Below are 21,171 nucleotides of genomic sequence, written 5' to 3' on the forward strand. Positions count from 1 at the left end.
TGACCTCTCAAGGACCAACGCTGGCCTCAAGGGCACACACCACCTCAGAGGTTCCGAACTGGCCTTTGACGACCCCGCACTGGCCTTTGATGACCCCGGGCCCGCACTGGCCTCTGATGGCTCAGGCAGGTCTCGTAAGACCCACGTTGGAGTTCAAAGACCCATACTGCTGTGCGAGGTCTCACCCGGTTTATCAGGGTCAATCTCAATACTGGCCTTAAATGATCTTACGCCGGGCTTATATAAGGGTCTCATACTGGTTTCAGAAGTTTTCCGCTACTTACGAAAAACTTCAGGGGGGGGGGGGGCGGATATTCGCCCCTCTCCGCGGTACGCGGGTTAAGCTAACACACCGCCCCCCAGCGAGGGTCTACAGGGGCCCCTTTGCCAATTCGTCCCCCCCCCCCAAACGCCAAGATTACGATCGTACCTGGTGGCGCCCACTTCCGGACTATTGCGCCCCTCGGAACCGCTTTGGGCGCCCTTTCAGAGCTGTGCAACCCCAATAAAAAACAAAAAAATCCACCCCTGAGTCCAGCCGTTTCCTGACATTATGCCCTTACCCAAATGGGTGCAGAGTGGGTACTTCATTCTGATCCGAGCACATTTCAGCGGCCGCTCCGTCATATGTTTACAAATGGACAAGTTAGGTGCTATAATTGACATTGCTTTTGTTTTCAGCGAACCATCCTATTTGGCATATTGGCACTCATTTCCATCATTCGACGTAACACTTCGTTTTAAATGTATGCATGAGAGTAGTTGGCTTCACAGCCATTGTACAATAGTTAATCCCCGGCGAGGCCGGCCGTAGACCCTGCTAGTTGTTACTACGCGAGATCGGCCGTGGATCCTCTCAGCCTAGCTGTATACAAAGCCCCACTTTGCTTCAGCATTCGCCCGCATTTCGTTTCAGAACAAAAACAGCCATCAACAGGTCACTTTCCTCATATTATTAACACAGTGAGCGCGACAGACATTTGTACCAGCATCCTCGTGTCGTATGGCGTGCATCACTCCAAATGGCGCCTGGGGCGGGCCCACATACCCGCCGGCCGGCTCCGTAAACGGGCGACGCTTACCCTGGCGGTGAGCCGCCCGGCGCGCACCGCTCACAGCGCGGCGCAGCGCCACAAAACCGGCGCGTCCCGTCCACCCATATCACATACTCGAGGGGCGCGCGCCACCGCCGCGCCCACACAGCTATACACACAAACGGCCAGCGCACGTCAGGCGCCGGCGAGCCAGCCGCACCGCATCATAAGGCACCAGACGCGGGCGAGCGCGAGCGCGCAGCTTTGAACGTGTCTCGCCTGTGGGCCACACCGAGCCCCGTGCTATAACAATATCGGAAAGTCTTCTGGTTCTCGGCGCCCCCGAGATCAGCAGGTCCCCATCTCAGTAGCTCTGTAAAGACACAGAAACACACCGGTCAGTCAACCAGAACCGCCCAAACAAACAACCGCTGCTACACGAGCGATAAAACGTTACATAATGCAAGTCGAGCGATACCGAGTATAACCATATATCGTGTGGTGATTTTTCGTCTGCGAGGCCCAAGAACTCAACTAATGAGGTTGTCAACAACCAGCAAGTCACAAACAATGACAAGTGCTGAGCGTTACTTCTTTTCGTTGAACATTCAAATAAGTGAGAATTCTCCAGTTAACACCAGGGTATATTTTGGATACTCGGTCGCCGAGAGCGCCCCATTTCTAGCGAATCGTTCGTGCCGACACCCCAGTTCGTTTGTGGCCACAAAGAGCCGGTGACACGCGGCCGATGTGAGACCGAATTCGATCCCTGTTTGTGTTGGCAAGGGGCGCTGACGAGCAGGCGACGTCCGCAGGCCTTCGACGAATTAGTACCTCTATTGACGATTACCACATGCATGTTTGCGACAAATAAACAGTGGAATCAGTGTCTAGCAGAAACTAGCAGTGGCGCTAGCGACGAGCAGTGACTCAAGTGAATTGTCAAGTGGCCTTCAACATAGGCGGCGGAACGGGGCGGGCACCGGGGCACCGTGCCCCCTTGATTTGGCCATTTCAACATTAGCCCTATGGGCGTTGAATGGAAAGAATGGGACCAAAAGTCGGCAGCAACCCCTCCCCTTAATTGAAGGTGTTTTGCCGCTACTGGCCTTCAACCACCAAGCCGGGCGATGACGGCGGTTAAAACTGACACTCACCTAGTCATCCACCCGTATAATCTACTTTCGCTACCTAGCCTAACCCCTGCTCCCATTCCTATGCCTCACAGTCTCTTCCACCTCACTGGACTCCTCTACCTAACCGTTCCCGTTCGGGTGAGGAGAGCACCCGAACTTTCTCCCTCGACCCCTGACTCTCCCTCCCTCCCTCTCTGCCCTCCCTCCGTCCCTCCCTCTCACCTGTCCGTTCAGCCGGAGCGGCTCCGTCGGCTCCTGACTCTCTCTCTCTCTCTCTCTCTCTCTCTCTCTCTCTCTCTCTCTCTCTCTCTCTCTCTCTCTCTCTCTCTCTCTCTCTCTCTCTCTCTCTCTCTCTCTCTCTCTCTCTCTCTCCCTCCCTCTCACCTGTCCGTTCAGCCGGAGCGGCTCCGTCGGTTCCTCGTCGGCCTGCTCCTGTTTGAGCGCCGCGCAGAGGCCGCCCCCGCCGCCGGCTGCGCTCGCCGACCGATATGTGAGCCGCTGGGCGGCGTTTGTACTCTCGTTTGTGCCGTTGGCCGGCGGTGCGCGGAAAAAGTCGCCCGGGAACTGCGGCCGCGGCCGGCTCGGGTCGGCGTTGCCACGCAGCTTGGGGTCGATCTCGAACGGGTAGCTGCGCGGTGGCCGGCCGCGCCGGATATCGTCAAACTTGCGCCGCCAGTCGGCCATCTCGGCGTGCCGGTCCCGCTGCAGCAGCGTCAGCGACAGCTCCTGCCGGAGTCAGGTCAGAGGTCAGGGGTCAGACACAGCTCCTGCCGGGTCAGGTCAAGTCAGGGGTCAGCGACAGCTCCTGCCGGGTCAGGTCAGAGGTCAGGAGTCAGGCAGCTCCTGCCGGGTCATGTCAGGTCAGGAGTCAGGCAGCTCCTGTCTGGGTCAGGTCAGGTCACTCGGTAGGGCCGGAGCCAGGCGACGTCACGCAGCAGGTCGGTCTGCCCGAGCCGGTCCGAGATTAGCGAGTGTCCACAGCGAAGGCCGACACGACCACATCCGGCGACCAGGGACCGCAGTCAGTCCATTGTCCGCCAGCTAAACGGATTGGGACAACGGAATAACACGTGATATTGTCTCCTGACGCACGGCTGAGACCAAAATCAGGCGCGAATACTGGGAGGGGCAACAGCTCGCCAGAAAATGTTACTACTGTTACCGTCAAGTTATCCTTTTCATTCGCCACGTTACGCCTCAAAATCTTATTCCAAAAGCTATAACAAGCTTTGAATGCCTAGCTCATTGATTCATTGATCCATTCATTCATTGATCGATCAGTTGATTCATTCATTCATTTACTCTGTCAATCGTATCTCCCTAGTCTTTGTCCGATTTCCCTTACAAACACGGCCTACATAGATTCCATCCAAGACTAGCACACAACTTTTCTGACATTGGATGAAACACGCTCCGGCTCGACCCACTATTTGCCACTGACTAGAAGCTGGCCTTGACTGTAAACAGTAACTAACAGTCCGCCACCGGGCTGCCCCACATACAGTCGTGACTATTGGACGCTGCCTGTGTTCAGTCGTGTCGGAGCTCCAGAGCTCCCGTCACCCGTACACCCGCTGCCGGGCTTCACATGACTTTCCAGCCGCGGGGAATGTATCCGGCGCGTCACCGTCCCCAAAAACAAGCCACCGAACTGGCAGTGTGTCACGAACGGGCCACAACACCGGCGCCAGGCGGGGCGACGGACGGTTCTCGGGAAAGAAAATCGTGATTCGCCTATTACCGAGCGGGCCGAGCGCCGCGGAACCGGCCGCCGCTCCACGGCCATTTCCCCAAAACAGCGATCGTATCGGCGAAAAAACGCCGAATTACACGTCGCCCAGCGGCGCAACAATACGTCGCACCGGTTCGGCATTTTTACTCTCCGACTGCCTATAGGCAACTGTCGGCACTACTAGTTGGTTTTCTCACCTGCAGATGGCAGTAGTTGGGCCAGGTGCCCTCCACGTTGATGCTGTCCGCGCCGTCTGTCCTGCCGGGCACGCCGAGCGCCTCCAGCTCTGCATACGTGCCGCACGGCAGCCAGCCGGCGTTCTCCAGTCCCATGATGTGGGTCTTGCACCGAAAGTGTTTGTGCAGGGTGCCGATGTTGTGGAACCCCCTCATGCAGAACAGACACTCGTAGATGCGCCTGTCGCCCTGCGGCTTGCCGAACTGCCGGTGAATGTTGGCCTGCCGACAAGAGAGATCATCTGGGTCAGTTAGGTCATCAAGGTCACACGAGTCAGGTTACAGACAACACACGGAGTCAGTTGACAAATACACAAGGGGTAAGTCAGGTCAATTTACAGTGCACACACGGTCCGGACCACTAAGGTCACTGGGGTCATGTCACATCAGCTCCAGCAGAGAGGGGAGGGCAGGGGAGGGAAGGAAGTGAACTCCGAGTTGGCACGGCCCCTGAGGGCGTGGATCGCCAGGGAGGATCACTGACGTCATCGGCACCGGCTCTGTCGGCAGCGGGCGGCGCTCCGAGCCAATACAAACGACGCCGTCTGACCGGTCAGGGACGATCAGACCCTTCCCAGCGGGTCAGACAGGGGGCACGGACCCGCCACCGAGTCTCCATCTGTTCCGCCAGGCCTGACCACACTTATAACGGGGTTTTCAGCCACCAATGGCCTCCATGCGAGCTACTCTGACAATGAATTACCACCCACTGATTGGTCTATTAGCTGGTAAACTGAGCAGAAAGCGAGGGCACCAGCTGCTGCACAATCCTGACCCGGCGATACGGCATCAGGTCATGGCTAATGTAACAACAGCTCAGTCTCGGCCGGGAGCCGGGGCCAGTGGACACTCGCGGGCGTTCACAAATAAACAGACTGTAGTGCCAGTACTGACGAGCCAGCGACGAACAACAGGCTATGTCGGCATGATGGGGAGCATTGAGACAAACACGTCTAAAACAACGACTAATTGGGTTAATAAAAGGTTTCGGGTAATGAATTGGTTGAGATCCTCTTACAAGCACAAACGCTCCAGTCAACAGTAATGCTGCTAGCGGACAACACTTGACTGGCGCATCACTGAATGGGAAAATATGCTGAGTGCTGACAAAATCCAGGCCGGTCGAACGGGCGCCAAATGGCCTAAATATACCCTCACGGAGCGGACTGGCGCGGGATTTCCGCCGAGCGCGCTTCCCAGACCGCTCCGCGGCGCCACACGGCCCTGGTTACTCCTGTCGCAGAGCTGAGTCGGACGATAAGCCGATGGACACGATAGAGGCGATACCAACACCGGGCCGGACCGGGCGAGAGATGGGTGACAGAACATCTCCAGCCCGCCCACCAGTGTATCTGAGCTGATCCCATCCCGTCACCGACCCTCCAACTCATCTCCGCTCCGGTTCCGTCCCATCTCGAGGCCGTTCCCCCACGTCACCAACCCATGTCTGACACCCCGAGCCGTTTCAGACGCATCTCCGATCTACCTTCCCCCATCGGCCTCTATCCAGTCCATCCCCAAACCGTCTCCCATTCCCGTCTTAGTCCCATCTCTGTCTCTGTCCCAGCCTCAACCAGTCTCCTTCATCCGTCCCAGGCTTTCCCCCATCTCCCATCTCCGTCTCCTACCCGTCTCTGTCTATCTTTGTCTCCATCTTCATCTTCAGTCTCATCTCTGTCTCCCTGTCCGTCCCCATCTTCTTCTCACGTACGTACCTTCTGCAGGTGGTCGTTGCTCTTCCGGTGCTTGTTGAGCTGCTGCTCGGAGCGGAAGCTGACCTCACACACGTCACACCGGAAGCGTCGCTGGTCCATCTGGTGTGTCTTGGTGTGAGCCGACAGCTGGTTACGGTTGACAAAGTCGCGCTTGTTGCACACCGTGCACACCAGCCGGTCCGAGTTCCTGAGGGGGGAGGGGGGGGGGGGGGGGGTCAGCGGCTGTGTCAGAGGTCAGCGGCTGTGTCAGACGTCAGCGGCGGGTCAGACGTCAGCGGCGGGTCAGCGTCGGGTCAGCGACGGCGGGGTGAGGTGCGCCCTTGCTGCCCCAGCTGTGGGCGATGCAGACGGAATAAACGAGAGCCGACGAGGGGAAACACAGTCGCCGTTTGACGCATGAAATAGCCTAACCAGACTGACTGCAATTACTATGGGAGTGAAAACGAAACGATAATTGATTGCTGATTTGTCGGCATCTCTCCTGCTCGGTTGGATAACTCGAGCAACTGGGACAGACTTATTCGGTACTACCTCACCCGGAAGGGAATTTAAGCTATCAGCCCTGCAGTCTGAACATCGCTAGCCTAATCCACAGCCAGAAAAACTGCCGGACCCACTGGGGTGCCGGCTTGATGCGACGGCGAATTTCAGTTATTTCCACTGTCCGCGGTCCCTCCGTAGTGAGCAGGATTTGCATGGCGGTCATGTTATGCTCCCCTGCCGGCCCGACACCGGCCGGCGGCCTGCATGAAAGATCACGAAGCGCGAGTGGCCCCAAAGTCGGCAGCGCGGACCGTCTCGCTACTAAGATCCCGCCCCGATAGGCGCCACTCCGGTGTCCGAGCCGGTGACAGCGAGACCCGCTGGCGTGTACGCCTTGTCAAAGGACCGCCGCACAAAACAGCTGCTTTAGAGACGGTTTAAGGAGGTTTTTAGGCGCCGCAGAGGTGACTTTTGTCGCACTCTTATGATGTGGCCAAAACGGATATAGATTGGCTCAACAGATCAAGGAGTTAAAGAATGCCGGATGCATCCGAAAGTCCCCGTTAGAAATAAAACACGACGTTGACTAGCGGTACACATTTGACATTTTTCACTCATACCATACCGGGAGTTCCTAAATAAACAGTCGTATGTAAAAGCTGTATATTATCAGCATGGAAGGCATGACAAAAACGAATCACTTTCTAACATACACAATAGTCGATGCCATTTCACGTGATACCATCTTCTTTTTGCTGTCTCTTCATTTGCGGCCACAGAGGACGTGTTCCAGATGAGCCCCCTCTCGCTCCACACACAGCTCTGCGCGTCGCCGAGCGGACTCCACCGCAGCCCGGCAGATCTCCGGCCGCACTCGGCGCACCGCGGACGACACGGCCCTCTTGAGGTCATCTGTGGTTCTGGGGCTGCTTTTGTAGACCTGTGACTTCAGGTGACCCCAGAGAAAGAAGTCAAGTGGGGTCAGATCCGGAGAGTGCGGGGGCCAGGTCCGCACCTCTCTGCGGGAGATAACCCGCGAACCGAATCGGTTCCGCAGCCATTCTCGAGTCGCAACGGCCGTGTGCGCCGAGGCTCCGTCTTGTTGGAACCATTGTTGGTCCATCAGCTGCCTGTCTCCACCCAGCCGCCTGTTCAGCGCAGTCCAGAACTTGGCTAGGACTTGCCGGTAGCGCTGAGCGTTGACGGTGACAGACTCCCCAGCGTCGTTCTCAAACCAGAAAGGTCCGATTATGCCACTGCTGCTCATTGCACACCAGGCTGTGCACTTCACACTGTGCAGAGGGGCTTCCGCGACCAAATCGGTTGGCTCCGTCGACCAGAATCGAAAATTCTGGGAGTTCACGCGGCCATCCATATGAAAATGGGCTTCGTCGCTGAACCAGATTCGGTGAAGGAACTCATTGTCCTGCTCGCAATTTCTCAAAAACCAGCCGCTGTAAAGAAGCCGTGACTGTTTGTCGACTTTCGACAGTGCTTGGTGAACGGAGACCTTATACGGGAACAGCTGAACGTCGTTTCTGGCCAAACGGTGAGCGGTGGTTTTGCTACAGCCCAGTTCCTGGCCCAGCCGTCTGAGCGACTTTTGTGGGCTCCTCTGGAGGGCTTCTCGTGCCTTTTGGGCGTTTAAAGGCGTCCTCTTGGTTCTTTTTCGGCCACATTTACCTTTTTTTACGTTCTCCACACTACCTCTTGCCAAAAACTTCTCAACTATACTTAAAATGACGGTTCTTGATGGCACTTGGGTCCTTTTTAAGTGTCGGCGTAGCTTACGTTGTGTTGCAACGATTGACTTTGTCTCAAAATAGAAATGTACTATTTTTGTTTTTATGTCTGTACTATACGGCTGCATGATAGAAAGTGATTGATTTTGGTATGAAATAAAATGGCATTGCACGTGCTATCATCACGTGCAATTTGATTGTTGTGATTTTGTTAGTTGACGCCACTAGAAGCAAAAATAATTCGACTGTTTATTTAGGAACTCCCGGTATGTAGGCGTTTCAATATACTTTTGGTACGGTTATCGCAAGCCGTAAGTGCCTATCACAGTCAGAATCACATTTTCCTGGGATCATAGCCCGCAATCACAGCCATTCTCGTGACAGCCTGAGCAGTAAAAGTAAATTTAACTGTAACGGCACAGTCGTACTGTTTGAGAAGGCCCGCTGCTAGCCAGGTTTTAAAAGCACAACCTCCGCATACTGCTAACACCCTGGAAAACTCGCAGTTGATCGTACGAAGCACGTTTTCTGTGCTAGGGCGGCCAACGCACATGCAACTTAATAACTTAAACGGGATGAAATACGCCTAAGGCCTGAATGCACGACCGTGAAATGAACAAAAGTTGCTGTGAGGCCTGACTTGGTAACGCGTCGTAACAAGTGTGCGCAAACTTTACCAATAGACCATCAGTTGATCGGTACAAGCTGATTATATGGGAAAACTGCGTCAGAAGCGTACACTTCTCATAAAAATAGCTCAGAAGAATTAGCATTAAACGTGGCAGCACATGTGAGCACGTGCATTCAACAGGCACAAACTACTGGCAAAGTATCTCACGCGATGACGTTGGGGGATTACAAATCGCCCGAGACAGAGAACAAATAACTTCAGACATAACTAACTTGAGATATACTTCAGCTTCATATAGCATCCCCTCGTAACGCACGGGCCAAAACAAACACTGAATTTTCCGCCCTGATGCACCGTTATGCATGTATATCTAGTCGGCGTACGAGTGCCTAGGCGCAGGAGGTCTGTGGCACAGCACACACCGAACCTATCTCCCGCTGTATTCCCAGTACTCTCTGTCGCTCGCCCGGCCCGCCGGGGGCTAGGAGACCGTGGTGACCCACCTGTTGAAGAAGGACGAGTCGCTGTGCTGGGCCGGCTCGGCCGGCTCCACCCGCTGCGTGGGCCGTGTCAGCGCCAGACCCGGCTGGCCGGCCGTCACGTTCGGGTGCATCAGGCTGGGCGCCGAGCCGGCCGGCTCGGTCGTCCCGCTGGCCGCCGCCGCCTCGGGCCGCGAGGGCGCGAACCCGGCGCTGGCCCGCTCATGGCGCACCTGGTTGAAGATGTCCTTCAGGATGGCCTGCATGCCGCCGGCGGGCGGCGCCGAGCCGTCGGCGGGCGCCGCGCGCGCCGGCTCCGACGACTCGTCTCCCGGCGACACCACGTCGATCTCGATGTCGACGTCTGAGCCGGCGTCATCGGTCCCCGCCGGGGAGATCGCCCTCGGCGCCGGCAGCGGCGGCGGGGGTGGCGGGGGCGGCGTCGGCTTCTCATCCGGCATCTCCTCCACAACCACCGGCAGTCGACTGCTCTCGGCGGCCGGCTGCGGCGGCGGCTGCGGCGGGGGCGGCAGGGGCGGCGACATGGCCTCCTCCTTGACCTGAGGTAGCGTCCGGACCACGGCCGCCACTCCGGCCGCCAGTGCAGTCACCGTCACCGACGGCGGTACCGACGCGGCCGGCTCGGCGGAGACGCGCCGCTGCTTGGCCGGCAGCTCCGGGCCGGTCGGCGGCAGGCGGAGGGGCGCCGGCCGCTCCTCCCGGCTCACGTCCAGCCGGCCGAGCACGGCGTACATGATCCCCAGCTGGTCGGCCTCGGCCAGTGGCCGGAGCACGTCGGCGGCCGAGCGGCGCGGGACGGCCGCCGGCGCCGGCTCGGCCGCCGCCTGCCGGCCGCTGCCCACCGACAGGTCGATCGGCCCGTCCTGCTCCTCGTGCCCGGCGCCGGCAGAGCCGCGGAAGGTGACCAGCGTCTCGGCGGCCGCCAGGTCCTCGGCAGAGCCTGCCGGAGCGGGCGGCGGGTCAGCACAGAGCGGGGCGGGGCGGGGGCGGCGCGGGGCGGGCTCCAACGGACACCGCGCCGCGTGATCTCATCCAGCGACACGGGTGACGTGGCGCCCACAGTCACTAGACATGGCTGCACGGAGCGCGCCGCTCACCGAAAACCGGCGGTACAGCGGCTGGGCCAACTGGGGAGCCAAGCAGCGACATGATGTGCAATGTATTAGAGACGGGGCCGAGGGAACAGGATAGCGCATGGCGAGGTTGTGGTTAGAATATGCCTAGGATATGGGATTTTGATCGTTGAGAGGGAAGTATTAGAACTAAGCATGCAACCAGGATGTTCACGATATATAAGATCAGTGTCAAAATAGCAGTGAATCACAATCCCGCCAGCTGCTGGTTGGAAGTCCATCCCATCCTCACACTGAAACCAACCCTGCCTCAGAAACAGCCCGAGTTTCAGAGATTGAATGGCCCGCTCCCAACCCCGTTATCTCCGGGAACAGCATCGGCCTGTATCGGCCGTGGACAGTGGACAGACAGTGGACAGTGGACAGATGCTGGACAGGCCGTGGAATAGGTGTGGACATCGACTCGACGGCAGCCGCCACACCTAACTAGTTCCTGCGGCGGAAACTAGCGACCGGCCCGCAGCAAAGGGAGTGGCACTGGGCGGAGCGCACACCCCGCATGGTGACCAAACACACGGCGACCGGGGCTGGACTCGCCACAGTGGAGCACCTGGGAGCACCCGGGAGTGACAAGGAACACGGAACATCTCAATGGGACAGCGTCGACACCTCAAAACATCACAAAAAAACACCACACAATATCGCATTCCAACAGAAAGCCCCGATTACGAATCAGCGCGACACCGCAAAAAAAAAATCACACACCACAGAACAAACAACACCTGGGCTCCGAGCACCGGCAGGGCGCTGTGACCAGATCCAATCGCGGCCACCATCTTCGCCGGCACGCCCGCGCCGTCAGGGGAATTCCATGGGAAACATGGCTCCGTCTAGGGGAGGGGAGCTGACAAAGCACCTTCCTCGACGAGTCACCGGGGGGGGGGGGGAGGGGCGGCTGGACGGTCAGCTGGTCGACAAAGGACCGACACCCGGGGTGGTCAGACAGTCCCATCAACAGAGGGAATATGGCCATCGATCCTGACCATCCCCACACTGCGCGGCGCTTGGAGCTGTCCTGTCCCGTCCCCTGGGTCCTGTCCCAGCCCGCTCCGTCCCCGCGCCGCGCTGCTCGCCGCGTCGGTCGGTCGTACCTGATGCGCTGCTGAGGCGCCGGTGGCGCGGACTCCGGCTGGCCTCTCGGTCCCGCTCGTCACCGGCGCTGTCCCAGCTGCTGCCCCAGCTCGGCGGACGGCCGTTCCTCTGAGGGACAGAGAGACGCGCGTCAGGGCACTGATCAACCGGGGCTGAGCGGGTTCAGAGTGCTGCCAAACTTTGCACGTAGAACATGCTGAGTCTTCCATTCCAGTCTTCCCTTCCACCCGTACAACCATCTGACCACATCAGCAAGCCACACCACGATACAGCCGTCACGCGGCACGGGACTTAACCGAGGCCGGGAGGATAAGTCAATCACGTCAGTTTGAGCCGATCACAGCATCAAGCACGTCAGCTCGACGTCAGTTTCACGTCAGTGGGTCTCTGCACGTCACTAACGCCTGTTGATCGCGGCAGTTTGTGTTTTGATGTGACGCACTTACCACACGACACGGAAAATAGCACCTAAACGCTACAGAATCGATGGTGCTTCATTGGCGCTGCATACCGCTGCTACGTAATGCCTGAGAGAGCTCATGAATACCTGCCGGGGTGGAATTCTATGAAACCGTCCAGCACACAACGCTCCGCTGCATGCAGGCAAGGATTCATCAAAGTTCCAGCGCTGCAGGATCTAAATAGCTAAATATTTTTGGATGCATCGAATGCGCTCCAGAACGCTGAATGTGGACGGATCGGCTCCAAATGTGGCACAATGAGTCTCCAAGCAGCATTCATTGTAACGGTGCCGGACAGGCGGACAGAAAAAACCGGCGGACTTGCAGGCCGATCGGGTTTGTCGATGACTCAGTGATTGAATGAACAATGCTATCGCGGGAGATCGCAAACGGCCGGGATCGATCAAACAACTCGACACGGCTGCAAAGGATGTGATTGACCCGCTCTATCCCGGTTACGACACATTCAGTCATCAGCTATATCGGGCATGATTCCACACATCAATGCAAACATCGCACTAGAACCACAGAGGCGCAATTATCTGACGTAGCCAGGGCAATCAGCCAATACCATCGTATAATTTACATCGGCTAAAGCTTACTCACGAATGTTTGGACAGCACGAACAGACTGACATTGTCTAGCACATGCCACCGGCCATCAGCTGAGATGAATACGAGCCTTAGAGCGGGTACAGTATGAAAGGGAGGAGAGGGGGACAACCCATCCGACTGGCTCCGCCGCACAGTCACACTGTGTTGTGTTGTCCCTGTGCCCCGGGCACTGAGCTGTACAACAACAGAGGAGCTGTGCTGTGCTATGCGGTGTTACATTGTGCCGCGTAATAGGGATACTCTGCTGGGCTGTTCTACGTTTTAGGGGACTGGGCCGAACTGCGCTGTGTAATAGAGGTACACTGGGGTGAGCCTCAATGGATTCCCGCTGATGTCATAGATACATGAGATGCGACAAGTCGTGCTGCTGCATTTGGCAGACGTATCTGCAGACTTATGTAACTCCTCCGCCAGCCGCCTCCGAGTCAGTCCTGTTTTATGCACTCTGTGACCTGGGCGGCTATGGAAGGTGCGCCGCTCTCGCTCTACTGCGCAGGGCTGGGTGACACCGCGCGGGTCCGTCTGTTGGTATTTACCGCGGTTCGTATGGAGAGATCGGCCCCCAGCAGGCGGCTGTGGACGGGTCCTGCTCCTGCGCTGCTGCTGCTGCTCGGGTACCGGTCCCGGCGGTCAGAGCAGGCCGCCGGGTCCGTCCTGGGGGACAGAGAGCACGGGGAGGGTCAGAAGGGGTCACAGGGCAGAGGAGGGTCGTCAGTACAGGTCACAGCCAGAGGTCAGTGCAGGGACACAGGCAGAGGTCCGTCCTGGTGGCACACATAGGGTCAATGTGGGTGACAGGACACATACTCGTACAGGAGTCACTGCGCATCACCGAGCACAGGGAGAGGAGGTCAGTTCTGAGGACATAGAGCACAGGTAGGATCACGGCAGGTCCCATGGCACACAGACAGGGATCAGCACAGACCGCAGGCTCGCCGCTGTCGTCATTCTGACACACGCCAGCACCACGTCACTGCCCTGTTGCTCAGTTACCAGGGCAACAGTCCCCTGATGGAGCGCCGCGACTGTTTCCCTCGTCCGTAACAAAGGACATTCCGAGCAGCTGACATCACGTCCCGCGGGTCCAGCTCACACTCCGTGCCACCCCGCCGCTATCCGGGGATCTGACGTTCTCGACTGGACTGTACTGAGGTTAGGAGGCGAGCTGCGCGGACGGGGCGACTACAAACGGCACTGATAGATCCCCGGCCCGCCCCTGTTCTTACTACTACGTCCCGCCCCAGCCGTGCTGTTCACCCGTTCGGCCATGTTCCCTCCCGACCCACCTCAGCCCTGCTTATCAACTTTGCATTACAAGCCGCATAACAGCTTATGTTTTGGCTGCGGAGAAGGATGAGGGTAGTGCTGCTCGTGATACACGAAGGGTAATTCATCGAACTTTCTGATGGTGCAAGATATCGTACCAGACCTGTCGGCTGTCCTCCAGGTAGTTAGAAAAGCAGTTTAGGCAAAAACGACTAGCGAGCTCCAGCTCCTCTTCGGCGGCTACCTTAGGATAGTTAGGTGGGGATTGCTCGCCAGTAAGGCCTCCCGTCCGTATAGCCTGGTCAAATCCGTATAACTGGACGTCCGTATGGGCGCGTCCCAGCCCTGCTATCGACAACAAAGACGTCCTTCAGCCGGGCGCGGGACACCAATCCGGGGTGCACCTGGGCGGCAAAACGGCCACTGGCGGCCATCGACCGGTCCCATCGACCTGCCGACCCCCATCCCTCCTCTGGGGGAGGGGGGGGGGGGGTCCGTGACGCAGTACGGTGACTAACAGGGGGGGGGGAGGACCCCTCCTCACCGGCCGGCCGGCCGCGTCACAACACGGAACAAAGCTGTGTCGTCGGACACAACGGGTGACCACGTGACAGCCGCCCGAGGGCGCTCTCCTGTCACTGTCGGCGTTTGTGGAATGGAACACCCGGAGCAGCAAACTAAGCATCTAGACTGAGCCTCATATTTCAACACTTGCCTCATTTAACCCCCTCTTACATTTACATTCCAAAATTGCACTACAGCGACCCAAACTAACAACTTCCCTATGGACTCCCACTGGACACCGACCCCGCCCTGAGCCTTGACCTTTCCACCACCAAACACCCCCCTCTCCACCACCGCAGACCCCGTGGAGCGCTACCCAGCCCCTCCACTCGATAGGTTCGGCGGTCCTGTGGCCGACCCGGGGACGGGGACGGGGAGGGGGCCGGCCGGCCGTGTCCGTCGCTCTATCTGTCTGTGACGCTCCGATAAGGACAGCGGCGTGACCCTCTGCTCTCGTCACCGAGTACCTACCCAGGGTGGTACGGGACACACGAGCGGTACAGCAGGACTTGGCCATCCTCGTGGACGGACTAGGGACTGTGGACGGCCGGCGTGACCCCCTGCTCTCGTCACCAAGCACCACGGGTGATACCAGCCCGGCCGACAGCCTGGGGCACACGAACGGCACAGGACAACACATGGTAGGAGACGTCAGTTCGAGACACAGCCTCACTACTGGCAGGTTATCTTCCCCGCTCCATCTTCAGGGGTCGGAGGAAATGAACTCAAAGTTGGAGTTTTCGTGGTCGTGACCACAGGATTGCGTTGCGAATTTCGCACCACAGCTTCAACGGTTAGGAACTCCACAATCCTGACATTATGTTAGTTCATTGAGACTCTTGGGCGCGTCGATTATGGAATCATATGCTAGCAGTGACTATAGCATCTCCCGTCCTGTATCCCTCACGTCAGTACCCCAGCCACCATCCCGTCCCGTTCCCTGCGCCGGTCTGCCGTCTCCGTCCCGTCCCGGACATGCAGCAGGCGCGGCTGATCTCAGTCTGGTTCGCCATGCCATATGCTCGTTTCGTGGAAGTTTGCTTAAAGTTCACAGGATGTTGCGTCAGCCTATCTGCCCCGCTATTTGACCCATCCCTCCTCTCTCTCTCTCGCTCCTTCCTCTCTCTTCCATATCCCACTCGGTTTTCCCCGGTCTGCCTGCGCCGGGCGCTCAGAAGCTGACGGCTCGTCCCGTCCCGGGTCAGCCGCTCTTCTCCTCCGTCCCGGCTCAGTTCCGCTCCGGCTCGTTCCGTTCCGTCTAATTTGACGGGCAGGGATGGAGGCGTGGCTTGCCTGTACCAGCAGCCCGCCCACAGCAGCTGACCGTTCACACGCAGACCGAGTCAGAGCGGCCCGCTTAGCCCGAGCACGTGCGTGTGCGTGTGTCACGCCGGCACGGCTGTGCGTGAGTCAGAGGCAGCGGAGTTCCGCGCTGAATCAGCGCCTCCCCCTCCCCTCCCCGCGCGTGCCGTAATCAGCGTCAGCTGTCGCCTGGCGCGGAGACCGCTCGGTAAAACGCCGACGGGCCGACGGGCGCGGCCAAAAGGGCACGGCCGGGCGCGCGGACGGTGACTGACGAGGGACTCCCTGACAGGTGTGCTGAGAGATCGAACAGACTACCGGCGCTTCAGCGCTGCTCTGGTGAGGGAGCAGACCTCACGGCAGAGGCGGGATAGTCCCCGACACTCTGGACTGTGTCGATAGCAGAGTGACAAGGACGACTCTCAGTCCCGGAACAGGCCGTCAGCGCGCCACACACTGGACCCGGCGATAGGCCGGCTATCGGAGCCGGCAGGGCGGCACGTGCTTCCACGTACGTCCCGTACCACCAGCGGCTGTTGGTGATACGTTCCGTATCTCCCCACTGATATCAGATGCACCATCCGCTATCGGAAACACACAGAAACAACTATCTGAGGGGGAAGAAAACAATATATGTAAGAATGCTCAATTTTTGCCACACCATGCGCCAGTCGATTACAACTGACATTATAAAAAAACTCTGTAGCCGAAGGTAACTCATAAATGAAGTTTCCGTTCCGATGAAACCTGTTCTGCTCACACGGAGTGCAATGCAGTACATATGTATGGCTTAAAGCGTCCGCCTTCATATCCTATTTCGGGCATCGTGCAACTTGGTGAACCTGGTATCGCCTATCACCTTTCTGAGAAGATAGCTCCCACATCCAGGCCCAGAAGATACTGCGGAGGCTGCCGTGTTTTCTGACAAGCGAATCAACCACAGATCGCCAAAGTAACTCCCCTGGGATGCAAAGTTGGAAACGTTGCCTCCGTAGTGTTCAGACCAATCACGATGGCCTCACGAGAAAAGAATGAAGACATTATTACAGGAACATGTATCTCGAAATCGAGCTGAGCTCGGACAAGCAACCTTAATCCAATCAATCCACAACGCTCGCCTATCCCATCCAATTATGATGACACGCAAAGCGGCAGCAAATGAGCCTTCTTCTACCGTCCAACGGGACATTGCAACCCGCACACCTCCGTCGTTCGCGGCGCGATGATTCCGTCAGAGCTAATCACCATTTCACCCCCACTCGGAGCAGCCAAAGCGAGGCGTGCACACAATTAAACGCCAAACGAGACTCGTCCAGGAACCGGGCCCTCAAAGTATTCCACAAAACCACTCTTACCTCGAAGAATCCACCTCGATGCGCATATCACCATTTGAACTATCCCTTGACATGCTAGCCAGTGCAGTAAATAGAGCCGTAAAAGCCGATATAAGCCGGGTAGAGCGAACTCATTAGGCGATTCCGGCAGTCGGGTGGTGCAGACGGCGCCGGCCGGCCGCCGCCGCCGCCGTCTGCCCTCGCGGTAAACACCAACTTCCCCATTCTGCAGCGGTTGTTTGCCCTATCCGGCCAGCCACCCGTCCTTCACTTAAATGCCCGCCCGTCCCCATAAACCATTCAACTATTAAACATCCAGTAGCTGAATAGCTGCTTTCTGCACTTAACCACCGCATAACCTTTCCCATATTTTAACGCCCTTCCATCACAGCCCTCGTCGTCATGCACGGACTTTCCCTCACCCACCCTATCTCCCACCACGCCTTTCCATGCGAGTCTGTTCTCGCTGTGGAGTCTCGTACCTGTCTGAGCAGCTGGGGCAGGGCAGGGAGGCGCCGCCGGCCACGCGCGAACAGGTGCAGCCGGCAGCTGACCGCCGCTGGCCTCCCGACTCCGTCTGTGGGGAGTGGACGGACGCAGAGTCAGCTGGGGAGCCAAGGCAGCGTGGGCGGACAGCTAACGGCAGCAGTTTGGGGGAGGGGTGGGGGTACAGAAGTACATGGTGACATGACACTCAGAGACACACTTGCTTCACACGCGAGCACTACCCAAATCGCAGCTCTACGCCCAGCCTACCAACCGCTGCAGACACGCAGACTGTCTGCCGTCGTCTGACCAGCAGTGCGTGTTTTGTGAGCTACACACCCTACACACACCTCAGCTCCATCAACATGTGTCAGCACGGGGCGCGTCTGTCCGGGGCCGCTGCAGAGCCAAGGTCAGCCGCCTGTCGCGGCGCGCTGGACCCCTTCCAGCAGAGCTGGCCGCGAGCCTGCGGATCGGGAGCATCGGCAGAGCCTTACGTCACCGCCTGCAATATCTCACACTGGGTCGCCGCAGCAGACACGGTCATTACTGCCGACGAGCTGCTCATTTCTCCCCGCTGTTCCTCATCCATCCCTCTCAGCCATAGTCTTTCATCCTTCAGAAGCGCCGCATTCCGCTGCATCCCCCCAGAGTGCCGCCGGCTGCTGACGGCCCACGGTCGGCCGGGGCGGCGCGTCTCGCGCTGACACTAACGGCCGGCCGGCGGCCATCAGCCGTCAGTGACGGCTGCCGTGGACACGGGTCGTGCACGGGCGGCCGGGAGCGCCGAGCCGGCGCCGGGAGCGGCGGCGGCGCGCGTGCCGACCGCCGGCGCCGCCACCGGCCGGCCGACCGGGGCGACACGGCCGCCGCGCCGCGCCGCTTCCACGAACCCACCGAATTCCATGTGAGGCGCGCCGGGTGCAGCCCAGCGGCCGTGCAGCGGACAGAATCGCCGACCGGTTGCATGTTGTGGTGTGCTGCTGTATGAAGTGGTGTTGGGGTGCAGTGCAGTTCGCCGAACAGATGAGAGACGTAGGATCAGCTGACTGCCGAGTCTCGCTGTTCACTGAAAACAGGACACGGCAGGCGCGGCCGAAACAGCAGAGACAGGCCCGTTTGCAGGGCTCGCCACTGCACAGGAGGGCCATGTGGCTATCCAGTGCACAGCTGACCACAGTCCATCATCTAGCCTCCATCACCAAGCACCCAGCAGGCGCCGAACCCGTTCCCAGAAAACGTGCGCGCCAGACGCCGCCAGACGAGCATAAATTAACCTGCCGGAATGCTCCAGCGAATGCAAACAAAGCCGATCACCATGGACCGTACAAATATGGCACCTGGCTCCATTGAACGTCGCGCTCGGCGTGACTGGCGCGCCACGATCTCTCGCTTCTGCCGAGTGCCACTGCAGCTCTGGGACGCGTCCCCGGTCGGCAGCGGCCCCTGTGACCGCCCGGCGGGTCACTGCAGCGTGCACCCGCGGTGACGCCGCCGCCGCCGCCGCCGCCGCCGCCGCTCCTGTTACGCGGCGCGTTCCAGGGCGCTGCATGGGCGGCGCGTCGCGTCGCGGCGCCGGCCGGCCGGCTGCAGGCTCCAACAAGGTCACATTCAGACCGCAGAGCGGTGCGTCATGCCGGCCGAGTTACCACGCCAGCTGGCGGCGGCTCGCACACACCGCCGAGCAATACGGGCGGCGCGCGCAGCCCGGTCACGAACAGGGGCGGGCGGCGGGGCGACGGACCGACAGGACTCGAACACGAACACGAGCGGCCAGCGAGAGTGGCGCCAGTCCCAGAAAAGGGAACTGACGCGGGAGCTCGGGACTCCGGGAACGGGAATCCCGCTATTATCAGACATGCAGTCAGACCGTCCGGACACGAGAATTATGAGGCCAAAACACGGAGATATAATGGGAGCACGGCGCCGGGGGCGGATTTCAGACGTGTTCTCAGCTGCTCATATCGCAGCCAGTGACTGCGACTCAGCCGTAAACACCAAACCGGTGTCCTGCGCAGTTGTCTGCTCGCCACGGCTGACAGAAGATAGCGCCGTGGGCTGGGGAGGGGAGGGGAGGGCACGGGTCCGAGTGGCCCGGCTGCATCACAGAAGCTGCAGCGTACCGCCCACAGTGGGGGGGGGGGGGGGGTGCAGGACAGCCAGACGGCGCCAGGAGTCGCGCCACGCCGCCGGACGCGGGCAATAACAGTCCGACAGGGCGGCGGGCGCGGCGGCGGGGCGCCGGCCGCGCGGCTCCGAGCGGCCCACCAGCAGACAGCCGGCGGCGGCAGCGGCAGCGGGCGATACACAACCAGACGGCCCTACTCCATAGAAGGCAGTCCGGCACCACCGTGCACCCGCTCGCGTGAACAGCGAATTCCAGGTGCAGACACAATCTGCATGCTATTTCCCGGATTAGTCGTTACACTGACGTAATGACCACCCGACGCTTGCATGAAAATAGCCAATCATTTGTTTATAGCCGCATATAATGACGCATTGAATACACCTCAGTCGGACACGGAAACTGAGCAGTGAGCACTTACCACATATCACTGCTCGGTTTGGTTGAGAGGACCATTACAAAAAGACTGGAGGCTGCCGACAGCCATAAATCCCATTACACAAAAACATTGCTGACAGAGAAACAGACACGGCCACACTCTGAGACTCCGAACGGCTCATCATTTCCACCTTATGGCTCGAAGTGAGCATCACTTCAGGTCAAACGACCGTGACAAACAGAAAACGACGGACGAGTCCGCTCAATCAGCTCGGAGTTCACATTCCAGGTGGTTTGTGACAGGCCTGGCAGTCCTCACCTGGCAGCGGGCACCCATTAAACATCTCACCCTTCTGGCAGCTGCACAGGTAACCGGACCACAATCACTCCTTCAGCAGCGGACAGCCGCTAACTAATTACCGGACAACCCTTACGGACCGCCAGACGACCTGTGTCAAACTTCGGACAGTGGTGAGGGTGAGACAGCTGGACCCTCGTCGACAGCGGGCACCAAAAAGCTGGAACCGGGCACCGGACAGCCAGGTAGACCAGCTCACCGGACATGCAGACCCGGGCTCCCGAAAGCCTCCGGACAGCTAGCCACAGACTGACAGCGGGCACCGGAGTCACCGGACAGTGGGTCCCGGTTCCCGAACAGTGGGTCCCCGGGCGCCGCCGCCCGCCGTATATCAGTGCACGATCGGCGGGAAATAGCGCGCCTTCTCAGAAATGGCGCCAGCCGGCGTCAGCGCGCGGCCACGAGGTGATTCGCGGGGCGATAGGCGCTGCTCGGCGGTCTCAGCCGCTGGGAAGATCCACCCGTACCACTCTCTAGGGGGATAGGCATGAACAGAGCAGGCAGGGATGGGTGATAATTCCGGTTGGATCAAAGACGATCTAACGCTACACACTAGGATGCATGTAGCGAGAAAAAGTGCCAAATGGAACAACACATCGCAAGTAATCTCAGCAATCAGCAGAGTTGCGTTATTTGATGAAAACACGCCAAGAATGAGAGCAGCGCGCATGCTTTCCAGAAATCGTTCCCCGAGTCGCCTCCGTGGAAGTGCATCTTTGCCAGCTCCGCGAACCGAGCCGCGTCAATACCGCGCGTCCCATCTGAGCATCAGACGCGCTGCCGGAGACAGCCCCACAGCGGGCGGGAGCAGCCAGAAGCCGGAGACTGCACGGAAGTAATACAGATGCC

The 21,171-nt window shown here is 58.9% G+C and overlaps 1 protein-coding gene across 2 annotated transcripts in view; it reads right to left on the reverse strand.

Annotated features, from left to right (window-relative positions):
• Nucleotides 1-932: 932 nt before the first annotated feature.
• LOC122374105 (nascent polypeptide-associated complex subunit alpha, muscle-specific form-like) overlaps nt 933-21,171 on the reverse strand; it is a 69,070-nt gene continuing 48,831 nt past the window's right edge. For both annotated transcript variants that reach the window (XM_043352656.1, XM_043352657.1), the window contains 8 exons: nt 17,458-17,552; nt 13,046-13,163; nt 11,434-11,542; nt 9,213-10,149; nt 5,854-6,040; nt 4,100-4,360; nt 2,555-2,896; nt 933-1,407 (listed from right to left, as the gene is read on the reverse strand). In XM_043352656.1, the coding sequence (XP_043208591.1) occupies nt 1,399-1,407; nt 2,555-2,896; nt 4,100-4,360; nt 5,854-6,040; nt 9,213-10,149; nt 11,434-11,542; nt 13,046-13,163; nt 17,458-17,552 (2,058 nt within the window). In that variant the 3' untranslated portion in view covers nt 933-1,398. The remainder of the gene's footprint in view (nt 1,408-2,554; nt 2,897-4,099; nt 4,361-5,853; nt 6,041-9,212; nt 10,150-11,433; nt 11,543-13,045; nt 13,164-17,457; nt 17,553-21,171) is intronic.

This window comes from Amphibalanus amphitrite, unplaced genomic scaffold (genome assembly GCF_019059575.1).
Source record: "Amphibalanus amphitrite isolate SeventyFive unplaced genomic scaffold, NRLGWU_Aamphi_draft 001606F_arrow, whole genome shotgun sequence".
In the NCBI taxonomy this organism is placed as follows: Eukaryota; Metazoa; Arthropoda; class Thecostraca; order Balanomorpha; family Balanidae; genus Amphibalanus; species Amphibalanus amphitrite.